We start from the raw sequence: 18,150 nt of genomic DNA on the forward strand, positions 1-18,150 counted from the left end.
TAAGTCAGCTCCTTTATTTTCACTTGTTTCATTTTCCCACCGACATGTGCTCACTGTATTATTTCTCAGGTAGTGCTGCATGAAGGCCAAAACGTTGGCAGCTCCTTCCACGGTGATCTGAATCGGGCAGGAAAGGTGAAGGTAAGGCATGATTTAATTTTTTTCCAGGGTAAAAAAAAACAAAAAAAAACCCAAACGATAAAAGCACAAAAATCCCCACAGGACTCATTTGCTGTCTCATACAAATTGGAGAGTTCAACAGATTTTGTCAGCATACTTTTTTTTTTTTTTTAATCACCGTTTGAGTATGTTTCATGGTTGGCTGGGTTCCAGATCTTTTATTTCCTCAAAGCTTCATACATGGAAGGGGTGCTTTGATAGAGAAGCACGCCTCTAGTCCCCCTTAGCGCGTACCAGTAAGAGACATGACAATGTAACAGATTCTCACATTTTAGTACTGAAACTGGCATATGGAAGATACATTTTTCTGTCACTGGGTGCCAGGAAATAACTGCCGCTATGTACTTATAAGCACTGGAAGCTTCCATTTTTAATTCCCATGTGAGAGCCTTGGTCTGGCACATATTCTTGCTGAGAGAAGAAAGACCAAGACGGTCTTTTGAATCCCAATGATGGGATCTAAATTTGCAATTTGAAGGTATTTTGTTATGCACATAGTTTAGGTCATAAGCACAAAAGGCTCTTTGACATTATGCCTTTACTCTACCAGGTCTCCTAGGAGCCAGTGGTGAAATCATTTTCTTATTTACACTCTTTGATAGTCACTGGAGATGAATTAGTTCGGTGTCTGAAATGTTACCATTTTGTTAATCTAAAATGTCTCATTGTCAGCTTGCAGTGGAAAGCAGTTATTCTATGTGGAATAGTTTTTCATTGAAATGTTGCTATTGTGTCTGTAAAGGTCATTTGCTCTGCTTTTTACCTTTGAAGTAATTTTTAGTTTTGTTTGTTCCAAAGCGAGAACACTTGATTTTTTTTGCCCTGCTCACCTCTCTTGTGATTTTCCTGGGGCAGGATGATTTTTTTTTTTTTTCGAATGAAGCTTTCTCTCCTGCTTCCTTTAGTTTTTTTCTCCCTGGCTCTTCGGAGTGAAAAGCATGCTGTTATGACAATAGCCAGACCCACCACCATCATTTGCTTGAGAAGCAAAAGCAATACGATGACAATAGCAACAACAACAACAGATAGAGACACTGTTGTGGACTGTCTTGGTGGTGGAATATATTCTGGGATAGAATCTGGAACAAAGTTCCTTTTCAAAAACTCTCCAGATGGTTTTTTCCCTTTCAGTATAAAGATCTTACTATGGTGCCTACAAAATCCAGGCCAACTTCCAAATTGATTGCTTCTTTCCCACATCTCTGGGAGAGCGTTGTGAACACAGAGACCTTTAGCTGGGACTCCAAAGTTAATGAGAAAATTGGATTCAGTTGCTCACTTGAGTGTTGTGGAAGTGGATTCATTGATTCTTAATTGCATTTTTTAAAGTCTAATGTGCATAAAAATAATGTTAATCCTTTTCTAGGTCGATAATTTCCTAGAAGTAGAAGACTTGGACATGGATGAAGAGATTAAGCCCCAAATGAACAAGGGTATGCCTTCTGTTTCCTTCCATCACTGCTGAACCTCTTTCTAGAAGCTACAAATAGGACTTGAGGCAGCTTTTCTTTTTTCCGGCGGTCCCAGCCCCATCTTCCCTGAGACGGGGAAAGCTGGAGTTCTGCAATTCTTTTTTCAAAAATAGAGATTTCAGCGGGAAGGTCAAAGCCTGTTGAAGGTCGTAAGTGAGGTCTTGCACCTTCTCCCCTCCCCCCACGCTGATTTACCATAGGATTGATTTTTGGATCATTGTCTCAAATAAAGTCATTGAAGTCATACCCAATTTCTTAGAAGCACCATGTTGTAAATTGAGGTTATTTTGGAATGATACATAAGACATCAATTGATAATAAAAAATCATAGAAATATCAGAATTGATCATAAACAAAATAAAATCCAAATCTTTGCTTTTATAAATATTTATTAAATATATAAACCCAACATTTAAGACTTATGATATATTGTAAATGTTTCTTCTGGGGGCATTCCCCCCCATGGGCTGGGCAGAGAGTCTTAATGCGAGTTCATTGATGTCTGTGTAGAGGAGGACTCTTTCCTTGTCTGGTACACGTTTCTTTGTAACATAGTATCTTTTTTGCTCAAAGGATCTTTGAAATATGTTCACAATGAGAGTTATTTGCTTTGAAAAATCTCATTCCTAATTTAATATGGAAGACTATTTCCAAGTCAATGTTAGATGTTAGGAAAGGGGCATTTTCCATGGGGTTTTGGTGGTGGGCATTTAAGTGTTGCTTAGTGTTTAGGTAGTCACAAACATGAATTACAGTCATTTAAAAATTTTTTTTTCTTTATCGATTTGAAAGAGATGAAGAGAGAGGGAGGGAGAGAGAGATAGAAACATCGATGAGAAAGAACATCAATTGGCCTCCTCCTGCATGTCCCCCACTGGGGATTTGGCCCACAACCTGGGCATGTGCCCTGACTGGGATTCGAACTGGCGACCTCTTGGTGCATGGGTCGATGCTCAACCACTGAGCCACACCGGCCAGGCTATAGTCATTTTTTTATTGGATGGGGACTTCTTTACAACCAGGCAGGAGTTAGAGTGACTGAGTGTAGTTGGGTTGGGGATGGTGACTCTCTGTAAACCCTACTCTGGCTTCTCTGGGGCTCGGGTAATTGGAAGCAACTGACCTTAATATTTTGCTTCCAAACATGACGCTATTCTATTGAAGGGTTTGTTTTTCAAGCACCCTGTTAACTAGCAGACTTACTTGGTTCAAGTGAGATAAGAGACCTAAAGGAATCACATAGTCCAAGGAGAAGTTCTTTTAACTTTTTAAAAAAATATATTTTTATTGATTTTTTGAGAGAGAGGAAGGGAGAGGGAGAAAGAGATAGAAACGTCCATGTGAAAGAGAACCATCAATCAACTCCTCCTGCACTCCCCCTACATGGGATCGAACCTGCAACCCCTGACTGGGAATCCAACCTGTGACCTCTCTGTGCATGGGTCTACGCTCACCCACTGAGCCACACTGGCTGGGCAGGTTCTCTTAACTTTAATACCCTGGGTTGCTCCGAATTTCTTTGTAAGAGCAACGTAGGGGCTCCCATTGGATTAGAAAGGGTAGCTAAGGACTTATCAAGAGCCGAGTTTATAGAGCAAGCACACTGTTTCAGGGTATTGGGTGACTGGGGAGGGGAGGCTGGTTAAAAATGAACGTTCCTGGGTCTTGTGCCCAAGGGAGAGTCTAATTCAGAAGGTCTTTGGTGGCATCCAGTAATCTGTGTTTTTAGCCACCACCCCGGGGATTCTGACAGTGTTCACCCGTGGATGACACTTGGAGACAAAGACTTTGCATGTAGTACATTTGCGATATACAATTAATTTTATGGGAGGGCAAAAAATACACGGGTTGAGCATTTTTGGCGACGGTTGAAATTTCTTGCTTCCTGCCAGTAATGAGAAGATCTACATACTGACATAAACCTGCTTAGCCAACCAAAGTGATTTTGGTTTATAGCCATTATCTTAAATGAGCTCTTTTACCTTTTTCATTATTTTCACATTGTTTTTCCTTAAACATTTTTTCAAGTTATGTTTTAATGTTTTGTTTTGTTTTTTTTTTTAAATCAGATCTATTTCTTTAGTTTAAAATATTGCATAAAAAAGCCTCTCTGGTATGATTTTTCCAGAAATCAGATAACAGGCAGTCTTGCATTTTTATACAGAGGTTACTGAGGCCTGAACCAAGTCTCAGTGGACTTGGATGAGCTAGTCAAGACCTTTCCATATGTAAAATAATGTGAAAAGCACAGGCTGGAAAGCAACCCGGCTTCATCGATCTATTCCAATTACCAAAAAGACCACCAGGGCTTCATACTTTTCATCATGGGTCACTTAAAAGGAAAAAATAAAACTAAATAGTCTGTGCCAGGGTGAATTTTAGTTTGGGCCTAATTTGTATTACACTTGAGGAATATGAGCAGAAGGCAAATATTTATGTCAGACGGGAAATGTGACATTTTAAATAGGCAAGTTGCTTGTATAATTTTGGCAGCTGAGAGGTTTACTGATTAGATTCTGTTGTTATTGTTTAAGCAACAGCTTTGCCTAGGGCAATAAGGAAGTGGGTTGAGCATTGTTTTCCTACCGTTGACTTCATTTGCTCACCTTATTTGCTTTCATAAATATTCTTCAAGATTCAGGCGCATGATTCTCTCCCCGTATTTGGCTTATCATTTTGGCAGCTCAGATGGACCCGGTTTTTCAGAGGCGCCCACTCAGTGCAGTGGTGTTGAGCTGTTGTAGTTGCCACAAAGTGGGGGCCCTGCGTTTCTTTGAAATCAGGTTAATCACTTTTTCTTCCTTTGAATCTGAGATAAGGTAATTAGCCATCAGGGTAATTGCCATCATACCCCTGAATGCTATCCGGTAGAATTATTATTTGGACTAGGTATGCTGAGGCCATTCGAGTAGAAGAATCTTCTGGCCATCTTTGTTTATTTGTGTTTCCCCTCAGTTGGCGCAGCCTGTTCTCTGGCTGAGTGCAGTTGGCTGAAGAGACTTACTGAGGTCTAGTTCTCAGAATTATACCCTCTTGCACAACTTAGTCAGTAGGCGTACCTATTCTGTGGTTGATTGTGTTGGATGAGAATGGGCAAATAATTCCTGCTCAAAGACTGGCAGTCTTATCTGTTTCCACTTTCCAGCTCTCTAGTACTGCCAATTTAATGAAGGCATCAGTCATCTCTTTCTTGTTTTAAAACAGTTCTTTCCTTATCTGTAACTTTAAGCAGCTTGTCAATGACCTGGGACTCTTACTGAACAAATATTTAACCTGTGATTGGTGCCTGGAACACAATGAAGAATAAAACAGATCTGGTTCCTGTTCTGATGAAGTTCATAGTTCATTGGAAGAATCAAATGTTAACCAGATAATCACAAATATATGAGTGCAGATCATTCTAGATCTCACGAGAACGTACGTCGTATGGCAGGGGAACTTAAATTTGTCTGTGGGATCAGAGAAAACTCCGTGAGAGCTGGAGATCCACAGGATGAGTAGTAACCTTCCACCAGCTGAGGGGGGCGGAGTGAGGCTGAGGGATGGGGGGGAGAATAAGAACAGCATGTGCAAAGGCCCGAGCTAGGAGACAGCATACTTCAGTCAACTTATAGTTTAGGCATTTCATTTATTTCACACTTAGTACTGTTAAAATCATTCTTTCATTGCCTGGAAGATCACTAAAAACACTAAGGGGGGAAAAAATCCTTGCTTCCAAATGTTCCTCTATCCCCATTCCTCCAATTTTTACACGGGAAAACTTAACAGTCCATTAAAGTCTAGCTCGAATGCCATGTTAACCGTGAGGGCAAACCTCCTGCCCAGGCCTCATGATTTCAGGAGGAAACTTCACCCCATTCCTGAGAAGAGAAGAGAATTGAGAAAACAGTTCTGCTCCTTTACAATTCCTATGCCTGTATTTTTCCTCCAGGGAAAGGAAGCCTTTCTGGGACTGGAGAGATTGGGAAGAGGAAGTAGTGTAGACGGATCAGCCCTGGGTGTCTTCTGGCTCCTGCGGTTGGAAAGGCGAATGCTCTCTTCTGTGTCTATGCCACACTTTGGATGGGGCCCGGCCTGCCTCATGCACTAGTTTCCAACCTTTGAGACAAATTGGAATCACTTAAGGAGTTTAAAAAGAAACATTGATACCTGGAAATTCTTTTCCATTGGCCTTGCACATCATCAATTTTTAAAGCTCCCTGGATGATTTTAATGTGCAACTGAGGCTGAGAACCAGCTCTAGACAGAAGTCTGGAGCTATTACTCTTGAGCCCCTACTCTAAGAGCTCTGTGGATTGGAAATAGTTCTCCTTAGACCTGACGGGAGATGTGTTAGCTATGCAGAATTTCTCTCAGGTGGGATAGTCCAAGGTCTAGACTTGGGAGGAAAGCTTGACAAATGAGAAGCTCAGTTGTGACTTCAGGACAAGGAGCATTTTTAAGTTCAGCTTCATCTGTTATAAAGTTCATATTTTGATCCCTATCTTTCTGACTCCTGTATTTATTTCTTTTTTATTTCTGAACTTGGAGGGAGAGGGATATGATTTATTATCGTTGTGTTGTCAAATGCCAACCTCATCCATGAAGTAAGTCTTCCCTGATCTTCTCCACCTTCTCCTTGGATAGCAGGTATCTTTCTTGTTTTGCATTTCCACTTTTATTTATTCTGATTTTTGTCTCTTGAAAACTATCATTTATACATATGCATCTACACACACACACACACACACACACACACATTCTAAAACTTTGTCTTTTAATTGGAGTATTTAATCCATTTACATTAAATGTAGTTACTGATACATTTGGTTTTAAATCTGTTCTCTTAGTATTTTGTTTTCTATGTGTCCTGCCATATACATATTGCTTATTTTGTGTTAATCAAGTATTATTGTATTATTATTTCATATTTCCATATTTTTGCTGGGTAGAGAATTCTAAGTTTGTAATTTTTTTCTTTCAGCATTTTAACGACGTTACTCTATTCCTTTCTGATCTTCATTACTGAAAACTGTTGAAAAATGTCAATCTGATTGTTGTTCCTTTGAAGACAGTATGTTTCTTTTCTCTCATTTGGCTGCTTTTATGATTTTTTTTTGGTCTTTGGTTTTTAGTCATTTCACTGTGTCTTGATATTGCTTTTATTTGCATTTATTTTGTTTGGAGTTTGTAGAGATTCCTGAAAGTGTGGTGAAATTCTCCGCTGCTAGCTCTTCAAATGTTACCTGTGCCTGAACGTTTTCACATGTCCCATGTATCCCTTAGCTCTTTGCTGCATTTCTATCCTTTTTTATTTCCATTCTTGCTTCAGTCAGAGTATATTCTACTATCTATATTGTAGTTTATTAATCCTTTCTTGAATTGAAAAATTCACTGAAATGGTTTCAGACTGCACACTGAAACTATTTTTTTTAAAGCTTTATAATGTGTTGAGATCTGGTATAGTATCAATATTGCCAATTATATAAAAAGACTATTAAAGTACTCCTCCCTTTTCCAATTACATATCTGTGTACTAAGACTGGATTTTTTTTCATTTACTTCAAGTGAAACAGAATATTCCAAAACTTGAATACTTAAACAAATATAGAATCCAGCTTTCTTTGCTTAAGGCAGACAAAAATTTTTTAAAAATGTAGAACAATGCTTCTCTTCTCATTATTTTCTTTGTTTGGGCAAATAGATTTTTCATTAAACTACTTATTTTAATATATAATGATATTTTAAATAAATACATGTTCAAAAAATTCTCAGTTTTAATTTATGATATGGTAAATATTCATGTATATAACCCACATAAGCTAAAGTTCTTTGGAATTTTCACAAAGTTTTAAGAATAAGAACCACTGAGCTAGACGATCATAGCTGTATGCTGTATGCAGAAGAGGTCATTTCTTATCTATATCCTTTTTGGTCTTGGGGAAGTCCCAAGATTTCAAAAAATTGTGGCCATTTCTACATGACAAGAGAGGAACGGATTGGTTGACTTTATAATCAGGCCAGGCAGATTAAATATTATTCTTATCTGAATTATTAGATGTCAGATAGATTGTTTACTTTTTAATGTTGTACTAGATTATGGAATTATAACTTTTGACTTTCTCATTATTGACTAAATACAGAAAGACAAATGGTATGAACACATAGTTCATAAGTATTGGAAATTCTTATGATGTAGTTGAGAAAGAAGAGAGTGAAATGTTTTCAGTCAGTCTTACTGTCCAACAAGAAGGTTCATTTTGAGAGTTGCCTTGACCCTACAATGTACATCAGTATAGATGGTGGTATTTATTTATTTTATTTATTTTTCCTTTTTATTGATTTTAGGGAGAGGGAGAGAGAGATATAGAAACATTGATGAAAGAGAACTTCGATTGGTCGCCTTCTGCATGCCTCCCACTGGGGATCGGGCCCACAACCTGGGCATGTGCCCTGACTGGGAATTGAACAGGCAGCCTTTTGGTGCATGGGTCGATGCTCAACCACTGAGCCACACGGACCGAACAAGATGGTGGTATTTAGTTAAGAAGAAAACAAAGCCTTTGGTAGTTTCAGAAATAATCAAGATAGGATTAAGTTTCTCAAAGCATTTCAGTTTTAGAATGCCTTATAGAGCCTTTAGAAATTCCATTCCCCACTATTAATGAATAGTATAATGCCTGCCCCCCCCACCTCGAGATAATGTTTATATATAAATAACCCACCATGATTATAGAATGGTAAAAGATAAGGTAGCTTTCTTCATAACTGTCTTATCAGACTATTCTCGTTCATACTGGTTTTACTCTTTCATGAGTCTGTCCTCTTTAGAGTTAACGTTGTTCAATTTTGTTTTGATTATTCTCTGATTGATTTTACATGTGAAAATCTTACTCCTGTAACAAAGTCTAGTTTTTGGAGGTAAGGACTCTGCATCTTTCACGTCATTGACAACGTCCTCTTGGTAGGTAGACTCTCGATGCTTGCAGTTCAGTGCAAGTTGAGATGCAGGAAATTCATTTCCATCTCCAGTGTTTGTTGAGACTAGGCCACATACAAGATGTGGTATTAGTCACCAGTGGATATGCATCTGCTCATTTCGCTGTTACACTGAAGAAACAAATGGCAAGAAGAGTGCGGAAGATTCTGAGCCTTCTTGTTTTAAAGGAATTGTTCCCGTGGCAGTAGAATTTTTATGAAAGAAAATATTCTTTGCAAAATACTAGAGAGGTTTAGCAAAGGAATTGCAGAGTTGTCCTCCTTGGTGCACACTGTTGTCCATCAGATTTTCAATAGCTCTGAAGGCGGGAATGGATACACTTACACTTGAGCTGATGTTTGCACTGGCAGTCAGTGGGTCTGCTAGATACCGGCTGTTACATTAAGAGGCCTGAGCCTTTCTCTGTTTGCCTCTGTTGCTGGCAGGCCCCACCCAGGCTTGTACCTGTCCTAGGTAGTTCTACCAAGTTTGGCTTTGAACTCATAAATAGATATAGTAGAAAGCCAATCTTTCCACCAACCTTATTGAGATAAAAAATAGTACTTCTCTGGGCATAAAATGTTTGAGTGCACTTAACACTGATTAACCGTGCTAATGAGCTATTGCAGTGACATTTCTTGGCCCCGAGTTTGGATTTATAATCTGATAGATTTAAATAATATGTGTATGAAAATGCTTATTTAAACGAAGTTTATAATGTGACATCATGGACTCTGCAGACAGCCTGCCCGGCTCTGCCACTTTCTAGCTGTGGCACCTTGAATGAGGTTGCTTTCAGTGCTTAGAGCTCATTCCCTACAAAACAGAAAATAACTGTCGGATTAGCTGAGTTAATAATGCATATAGTATGTCAGCTCATAAGACTTGGCTATTATTATTGTTTTTATTTCTGCTAGTTAATTAGGTCACATTTTATGGTTCCAATAATTAATCATAGCAAAACTACCTTCTCCACCATCCCCCTGCCTACATGCTCAGTTTCTAGGCTATGTTCTCTGTTGCTGGAGTCTTACGAATTTTATAATTATGTTTTTTTGAGAAGGTGACATCGCAGTGGTGAGAGATGTGTTTCAGATAAGTTTCAGACTTTGAATATCGAGTCATATTCAGTTACCTGCTTATATATGCTCCACTGGCAAACAGCCAAGGCATGTCCACTGTGAATGAATTACTTCCGAGGAGAACCATTGGGACCGTCACTGAGGAGCAGGCAGCGCCGTGAGCCGGCCAGCTGCCAGTTACTGGCCAGCTCCAGCAGCCCTTCGGGTCCTGGGAAAACTCAGACCCAGGAGGGAACCTGCTGTGTTTCTGTTTGTTCTCTCGCCCTCCTTGAAGAGAGTGGCGCAAGAGCATCGGTTGTCTGCAGTGCTTCCCTGTCCTCTCACACGTGCAAAATTAAGGGGACACACCCCTTGCGAGGGGTTGATCAGAAAACCGAGGCCGGCTATTGAATTCTTGTAATTGTGCCAAACAAGCCGGAAACACATTTTTGTTGTTTGCAGGTGTTGAAAGTTAGAGCATGCATTCTGAATATGACAGAGTAGTTCATTTTTTTTCTGCTGCAAGCTGAAGTTCTTTCCGTCTGGCATCATCATTTTTTAGTATATATATTTTGGAAATATCGCCCTGTCATTACAGGATGAAATCAACACTCCATTTTCTTTGTCTTCATCCCTCAGGAAAAGATGGGAAAATGAGACAAAAATAACATCGTCTTGCCTTATTTTCCTCTGGAGGTAGAAAGTGGGTTGAGGGGACAGAGGCATGAGCACGTTACTCCCGAGCAGCATTTCTCCCAGACCTGTGGGAAGGACTCTCACCGCAGCAGTAAGACACAAATAGGTGCACCAAGGGCTTCATCTTTCTGGAAAGCGGAATCCCTTGAGTCAAGTTCCCAAACAAGGACAGGCATTGTGAGCGGGACCTACTCTTCTTGAGCATATTTGCTTTATTCTTTCAACTGTTCCAGGCTTTTAGATGATTTAGGTCAACTGTGAACCCCGTGAAGGGATCAAGTGGAATATTTTGTATCCAACAGGTTTGCCGCTGCTGCCGGGAGAAGCGGAGCAGGACGGGAGCGCCTGTGTCCCTGCTCCCACCCCTGCCGGGGCCCAGCCTCTGAGCCCTGGAGTGCAGCCCAGGTCCCCAGTGGAAGGAGCAGACCGGCAGAGGGACCAGCCCAGGTCCCCAGTGAAAGGAGCAGACCAGCAGAGGGACGAGGTACTCCGCCGGAATTTGATCAGTCTCGAAACTGCCTTGACTTTGTAACGTCCTTTCAGGGGAAGCTGCTACCCAGTGTGCCCTGGTATTCTTCTCAGATTTGGGACAAATTTAGAGTTCAAGTTGCTTCACTGGGTCCCCCTCACTGCCGTCGATTTTTATGCGTGTATTTCTTTTCAAGCACAGAGAGCACTTATGTTTATATGTGGAGTTATTATGTGTATGTGTTTCATGATGTAACAGGCCAGTGCTACCTGGGGACAAGGGAACAGCAAGGACAGACGGTCTTCTCATCTCTTTTAGTCTGAACCGGCCTTTTTTCTTTGTATTATTGTTCCTAAGGTCCTGCAAACATCTTGTATTTGCTAAGATAAGGCTGCTACAGTAGCGGATCCCAACAGTAATTGGCTGAAGAGGATATAAGTTTGTTTCTTTCGCGTAACAATCTGTGGAGGGTCTTCAAAGTTAGCAAGTGGCTCTGTTCTCTGGGATCATTATGCTCCTTCTCTCTGGAACTGGACTATGCTTCAGGACATTGTCCTCGGGTTCACATTGCAAGTCAGGTCCCCATCCTCCCTGAATGGGCAGGGGATGAGGTCATGGGGCAGCCTGCTTCCCCAAGGCTCAGAACTCTATATATTTTTTAAATCTTCACCCATGGATATTTTCCCATTTATCTTCAGATAGAGTGGGAGGGAGGGGGATAGAGGGAGTGAGGAGAGAGAGAAACATCGACATAAGAGAGACACATTGACTGGCTGCCTCCCACAGGACCCCAACCAGGGCCAGGGACAAGCGAAAACCAAGGTGTGTGCCCTTGACCGGAATTGAACCCGAAACTCTTTGGTCCACGGGCCGATACTGTAACCGCTGAGCCAAACCGGCTGGGGCTCAGGACTCTATTTTTGTTCACATTCCAGAGGCAGCCATTCAGTTCCATGTTCTGTCCAGCCACAAGGGAGGCTGGACAATGTCATCTAACCATTTGCTTCACCTGCAGGTAGGACGGGATCTCTGCCACATGTTTTCTCTCCCAAATGCACACCTTGAAAGTCATCTTTCGCCATCATTTGCAGCCTGTCTGCATGTACTTGACCAACACGCAGCCGCCGAGGCTGCGGTGGTGCTGGATGTGACCATTATCCCCCCGTTCTCTCTCACACGAGGACCAGGCACAGAGGGTGTTGGAGCTCTTTGTTATTGCCTCCTTTTAAAACCCCGAGGATGCTTCTGGATTATTAGTTATTCAGGTACTAGTCTTGTCACTTGAAGATATTTTGTGATGGAATTATCCACACATTTCAGTTTTAAATGACCCCTTTATCGTAACACTCTGTTCACTGGCATCGCAAACGTATGTCTGGGATGCTTGTGGGCCTATGTTAACCCCCTAAATTGGTTACCAGGTCCACTGGTGGGAAAGCCACTTTTCAGTGTGCTTTTTGAATTATGGATGACTTTTGTTGAGCAGTAGGAAACTAAAAGTGTGAAGTTATTTCTATCAGGAAGCAGTCTCTTTCAGAGATGTTATGTCGTTGACTTCCACTGCGACCACACACATCATTCGACCAGCTGTGGTCACAGCACCTAGTGCCATTACAGACATTTTTATAAAATGATTTTAGTTGATGGGTTAAAAAAGCTGAATGATTTCTGGAACCTATCAAACATCCAGTCAAATGCTATTTAAAACCCTGTATATGATTGTATCTTCCAAAAGAATATAAATTTCTTCCCAGAAGAGGTGAACATTTTAAAATGCTGGAATCAAAATGATATAAATGTGTATGTGTGCGTGCGCGTGTGTGTGGGTGTGTGTTGGCTAACTCACGAGACATAGATGAATAACTTTTGCTGTTTTTTGAATATCCAGAGTAATATCTTGGTTTGGGATTTTTTATTTCTATCCGCTATTTATTAAGGAAACTTTTTAGAACTGTCTAGCATCATAATACTTTGCTGTGGTTTAATAGTCTTCATCTTATTTTAAAGCGTCCGATGTCAGTAAAAGAACATAAGCATCAGCTCCCAGCAAACACGGCCTCTGAGGGCCAGCCGTCGGGCTAGAGGTAGCTGCCCTCGGTCTGGGACTTCATTCTCGAAAGATGAAAATGTCCCTGGGTGTCCTGACTTCCTATAATTGCTTAATAAGAATCCACAACTTCCTGGCATGGATGGGACCAATTAAAATAACTTGTTTTGGTAATTTTATCACTGGTTTTATACGTGTGCATTTCCCCCTCAGAGTCAGGCATTTCCCAGGAACCTTCCACTCTCTATTTGTGAATAATTTCTTGCCTTTAGTTCATCTATTTTGATGAAAGGAATTCACAGTAGGAAGATGAAAAATTGTGAGTTCCTCCTCCCTATCCCCAACCATAGAAGAGGTCACAGAAGAAACTTTTGTAGCATTTTAATGGAATATCTCCTGCTTTTCCAATTCATATTGGAACTTTGAAAATTTTCACCTATTAAGACAGTTAATTTACCATATTGCTTTGAAAGAGGGCCTATAGCTAAATGCTGCTACTATTGATTTGAGCGTTAGTTCTGTTGTCTTTGATTCTCCTGTGTGGTAACTATGAATGAAAATGATTCCTCTTGTAGCTGAGTCTCTCTCAGAATATGTCATATGAGCAATTTTAAGGAAACTAGCGGTGTTCTGCTAGTGTACAAATTCTACTCCCTGAGAGGCTACAAAAAGACTTCAATTAAATTTGAAATTAGACACCTGAAATTCACACATTTCTCTCAGCTCCTTAGGCAAAAATAACGAGCTAATAACTTAATTCACAGTTGTTTTCTGTTTAATAGTGGGGGATTTGGCTTTCCACTGCACAGATTCTTCTCTTTGAAATAAATCGGAATCTGAGTTCGCAATCGGAAAACCTTGAGTCTTTTTAGCTCAGGACACTAAAATGAACCTAACTTGAAGGAAGGGAATTCCCCAAGTGTGCCACAGTAGCCAATAGCTGAGATACATCAATAGAATTACTACTTTGTTATCTTTTGAAAGCTGTCATTTCGAAGTTCACAGCGATGTCTTCTGAGTTGCAGTGTGCATCCAGTTATTTCTTTGTTTTTGTTTTGAAAGTTAGGTTCATTGAGATTTCATTTACAGAGTCAAATTTACCATTTTGTGGTGTATAGTAAAAAATACTAAATAAAAACACTGGAGTACCTTTTATTAAATTTAGAATTTTTAAATGGCATCATTAACATATATAGTAAAATAATAGTGACCTTTTAAGTCCTGGGTTGGTTTATACATTTCTAAGTATTATGTTGATTTATAAATCTATGCATACTAGGGTATTCATAATTACATACTCATAATTACGTTGTTCTAATAACATTTATTTCTATTCAGTCTGTGAGAGCCATTGATAGATATGTAATGTTAATAAAAAAAAATCAGAATAATAGATTAGTACAAAATTGTAATGGCAGAGGCATGGGAAAAACCCAAAGTGCATAAAAATGTATGCTAAAATTGTTAAGTCTTTCAAATTATCCATCTGCACTTCCTTTCCCAGCCACATTTGTATCTGTGTACACGTTCTGAAAGACTGTTATGTAGAAAGTTTACTTTTAAAATTACATTGTAAAGTATACTAGATCCTAAAATAAGTTAGACTCCTCAACTTTAGTAAGAAGTCCATTTGATCTACAATTGGGCTTACTTTTTTGCATGAATAATAACGTGTTCTTATTTTTCCTACTTATAATTTCTTAAATGGTTTATATTCTTTCTTGCCTTTAGTTCTTAGACACTCATTTTCTAGTTCTGTTTTTTATTTTTTTATTCCTCATCCGAGGACATTTTTCTATTTATCATCAAATAGATTGGGAGGGAGAGACAGAGAGAAACATTGACGTGTTAGAGCCACATCGACTGGTTGCCTCCTGCACAACTGGACCAGAGCCGGGGATCAACTGCAACCCAGGTACATGTTCTTAGCCAGAATCGAACCCACGGCTCATTGGTCCAAGGGCTGACGCTCTAACCGCTGAGCCAAACAGGCCAGGACGACACTCATTTTCTTTGGCTTGGCATGTTCACTCTGTTCTCGCAGGCTTGCTCTCGCGTATCCTCTGACTTCTACCAGTCCTTTCGGAGTTGGGGTCAGTTTCTTTCTGGGAGTTCTCCTTGACCTCCAGGCTGCGGTTACTTCCCCTCCTCTGTGATCCCACCGCACCTTGTGTGAGCTCCTGTAACAACCCTGTGCCGCATTAGCTTCTGTTCATGGTGCTCCACCCCGTGTCGCTGGAAACTCCTGTAGGCTGGGACTGCAGCCTCATCTGAGTACCGCTGCCTGTGCTAGCACAGGGTCTGATGCTACCAGCAGCAGGACACCTGCGCACGTCCTTCAGCCAGGTCTGAAAGGGCAGCGAGGGTCCCGCTAGTCCGAATGCACTGCTAAAGATGGGGCTCCCCTCGTCCCGCAGGATCCATGAGCTCGGCTCAGGACGGGGTCGGGGCGGCAAGCCTCGGTGCTTCGCCGAGCAGACTTGAGACGGCAGGGGTGAGTCTAATTCAGGAGGTGAACGTATGCTGTCCTTGTGTGTGTGTGTTTCTACACCTGAGCTGCTCTCAACACTATTACTCGTTGTCACTTCGGCTGTGGCGATGGTGAGTTTACTCTCAGCGAGTGACCATGATGGATCCGTCACCGTGCAGGTGGATCTACTCCTGAGCCCGCTGCTCCTTCATATGTACACAGTCGTGGTATTATGTGGAGCCTCGAGTGCTTTTTAAAGTATATGCTGTGGGATTCGTTTGGGTTATTTAGGGAAGGCCTTTTTTTCCTGGCCAGTGTGGCTCAGCGGTTGAGCACTGACCATGCACCAAGAGGTCGCCCGTTCGATTCCCGGTCAGGGCACATGCCCAGGCTGTGGGCTCATTCCCCAGTGGGGGGCATGCAGGATGCGGCCAATTGATGTTCTCTCTCATCGATGTTTCCATCTCTCTCTCCCTCTCCCTTCCTCTCTCTCTCAAATCAATAAAGGAAAATATTTTAAAAAAGAAAAAGGTCTTTTCTCCCAGACAGTGATGACTTGGCTTAATGAAAACTTCCAGGATATTTTTGCTGGTGTTTTTTGAGAAGGTGAAACTGTCCGTGCAGCAGGTCACTGTGGATTCAGCTCTGCTTCTCTTCCTTCCTGATGGTGTTGTGTGGGGCAAGTGCTCCGACCTGCAGCGCGTCACGAGATGGGCTGTGTGAATTACTGCGCGTGCCCACACAGCGCCCAGTGCTGGCTGGCGCTTGGTGGGACTCACCTGGTGACGGTTCCCGTCATCGCCCCCATCATCGCCCTGGCCCGGAAGGCACGCACTTTCCGGTAAAGAGGAAGCAGACACGTCTCTGCGATGTGTGCTCTTGCTGGTTTTACTAAGAAAGGATGATAGATGTCTGGGTGTTTGCTACGAACCCTGTACCCCTAGCTATGAAATTCAACTTGCCGAACAGACAGGAGGTGTCTCCTTTTCATGGTTGTAGGTTTTTATTTCTTCACCTTTAACAACAGCACAGTTTCTGAGCTGTATGCTCCATTTTCAAGAACATTGCAAAAGCTACTCAATGAGATCATTTTCCAGGCAGGAATATTTAAAGCTGATTATAGCCTCAGAGCATTTATTTTTTTCATTCTGGCATAAACTATAGTTTTCAATTATTTCGGCATCACCGTACATATGATAGAGCTGCACCGAGGTGCCAGCTGATTTCACTGGGTCACACACCATTTGCTGTGTGAGCAGCTTCTCAAGGGGGGAGACCGCGAGATTCAAGGCATTCTCTTTTTGTTGATTGGAAAATATGCTTTTAAAAATACTTCACCTTTAGGAAATATTAAAAACACCGACTATGAATAAACAGATACAAAATTATTATACCTCTTTGCAGTTTCTCTGACTTGTAGATAAGTTCTGTACTATTTTAAAAATTCTTGGTAGGACAGAGGGATCCTGGACTTGTAAATTTAAGATGATGCTATGTGTTCTCATTCCTACTGTTACTGGAACAGGAATTATAGGTATTAGCCGAAGAAGTTAATGTGTTATGTGTAGAGTATTTTTAACTTTGGAAATTGTTTTATTGATATGTCTTTTATAGTAAAATGTATTCAAGGTTGATCAAAATCTTAAGGTGTGTTTTTTTACACTTTAATATAATTGTCAGTGTTTCCATGTGCCTGTAGCTCTAACACTACAGGTGGTAAAAACGTAATGAATGTGTGCAAGGGAGACGTTCTGATTCTTGCTGTGGGTGGAATTAGTTAATGGCATCTGTTTCCAGGCAGGGCGTACAAATGGGGTCTATTAAGGGGCTTAAAGTAGGTCAAATTGAATCATTGAATTTATCCCTTTACTTAAAAAGAGCTTAATCAGCTGAGAGAGCTGAATTCTAAAAAAAGTTTAATTAAATATTAATAGGGAATTTATGTTTTCAACTTGATCTTCATTTACAATGATTGTAAATGATTTGCCTCCTTTGTTACCTCTTGTAGACACCCGGAGATGAAGTTCAGCCCTTCAGACTTGATGAAGAATTTGATTATGACGCTGTGATGCTAACCCCCAAGTTCAGTCCTGCAGAGATGGAAGCCATCAAAGAACTATCCAGGCAACATCGAGAGAACACCAGCACACCTGGAGGAACCCTGTGACCGATTCACCAAGACATCTTCCTGTTTACGTTTCTTTGGTTCTTATTCAAGCCACAATAGAATAAACGATAAACCTCCTATAGTCCCCGTGTGGAAATTTATGTGTGCATTGATTCATCAGAGTTATTTGTCCGTAGGGAGATGCTACTAACAAGACCACAGATCTGTACCCTCACAGGGTTCCCCTCTGTCTCGTTGTCCCTGCAGCCCGTGGCTGGCAGGGAGCTCTGGAGGTAGCAAGCGGGGACAGGAAGCAACATCTACCGAAGGGTTCGTTTTGATGAGAGCACTGTAATTAGGTAACACCGGGTATTGTGACCAAGATTGGAAACATCATCCCACCTTTCTGGAAGGACGGTTGCACACGTAGAACACACTGCAGCACACAGAGAAGTCTTGATAATGTGGGAGGTTACTGGCCCCGGCTATCCAGACATAGTGGTATGACTCCGAACGCTGAGAGGTTGGGCTTCTAGGATTGATTGGGAAAGGCTTCACTGAAAAAGAAGGGATCCGAGAATTGATTCTGTGTCATATATTAAATTCTTGTACTTTGTTATTGCCATTGTGATGATAGCTACAAAGTGCAAGGAATCATCTCTGTCCGCAGAAGCGTAAAATATAATTTGA

General features: G+C 41.1%; 1 protein-coding gene across 3 annotated transcripts in view; it reads left to right on the forward strand.

Annotated features, from left to right (window-relative positions):
* The window catches only part of LOC118628133 (intraflagellar transport associated protein), a 57,583-nt gene extending 39,991 nt beyond the window's left edge, over window positions 1-17,592 (forward strand). For all 3 annotated transcript variants that reach the window (XM_036258888.1, XM_036258891.1, XM_036258890.1), the window contains 4 exons: window positions 70-141; window positions 1,547-1,613; window positions 10,670-10,851; window positions 17,362-17,592. In XM_036258888.1, coding sequence (XP_036114781.1) covers window positions 70-141; window positions 1,547-1,613; window positions 10,670-10,851; window positions 17,362-17,520 — 480 coding nt within the window. In that variant the 3' untranslated portion in view covers window positions 17,521-17,592. The remainder of the gene's footprint in view (window positions 1-69; window positions 142-1,546; window positions 1,614-10,669; window positions 10,852-17,361) is intronic.
* The last annotated feature ends 558 nt before the right edge of the window (window positions 17,593-18,150 follow it).

Source organism: Molossus molossus, unplaced genomic scaffold, assembly GCF_014108415.1.
Source record: "Molossus molossus isolate mMolMol1 unplaced genomic scaffold, mMolMol1.p scaffold_m16_p_13, whole genome shotgun sequence".
Taxonomy (NCBI): Eukaryota; Metazoa; Chordata; class Mammalia; order Chiroptera; family Molossidae; genus Molossus; species Molossus molossus.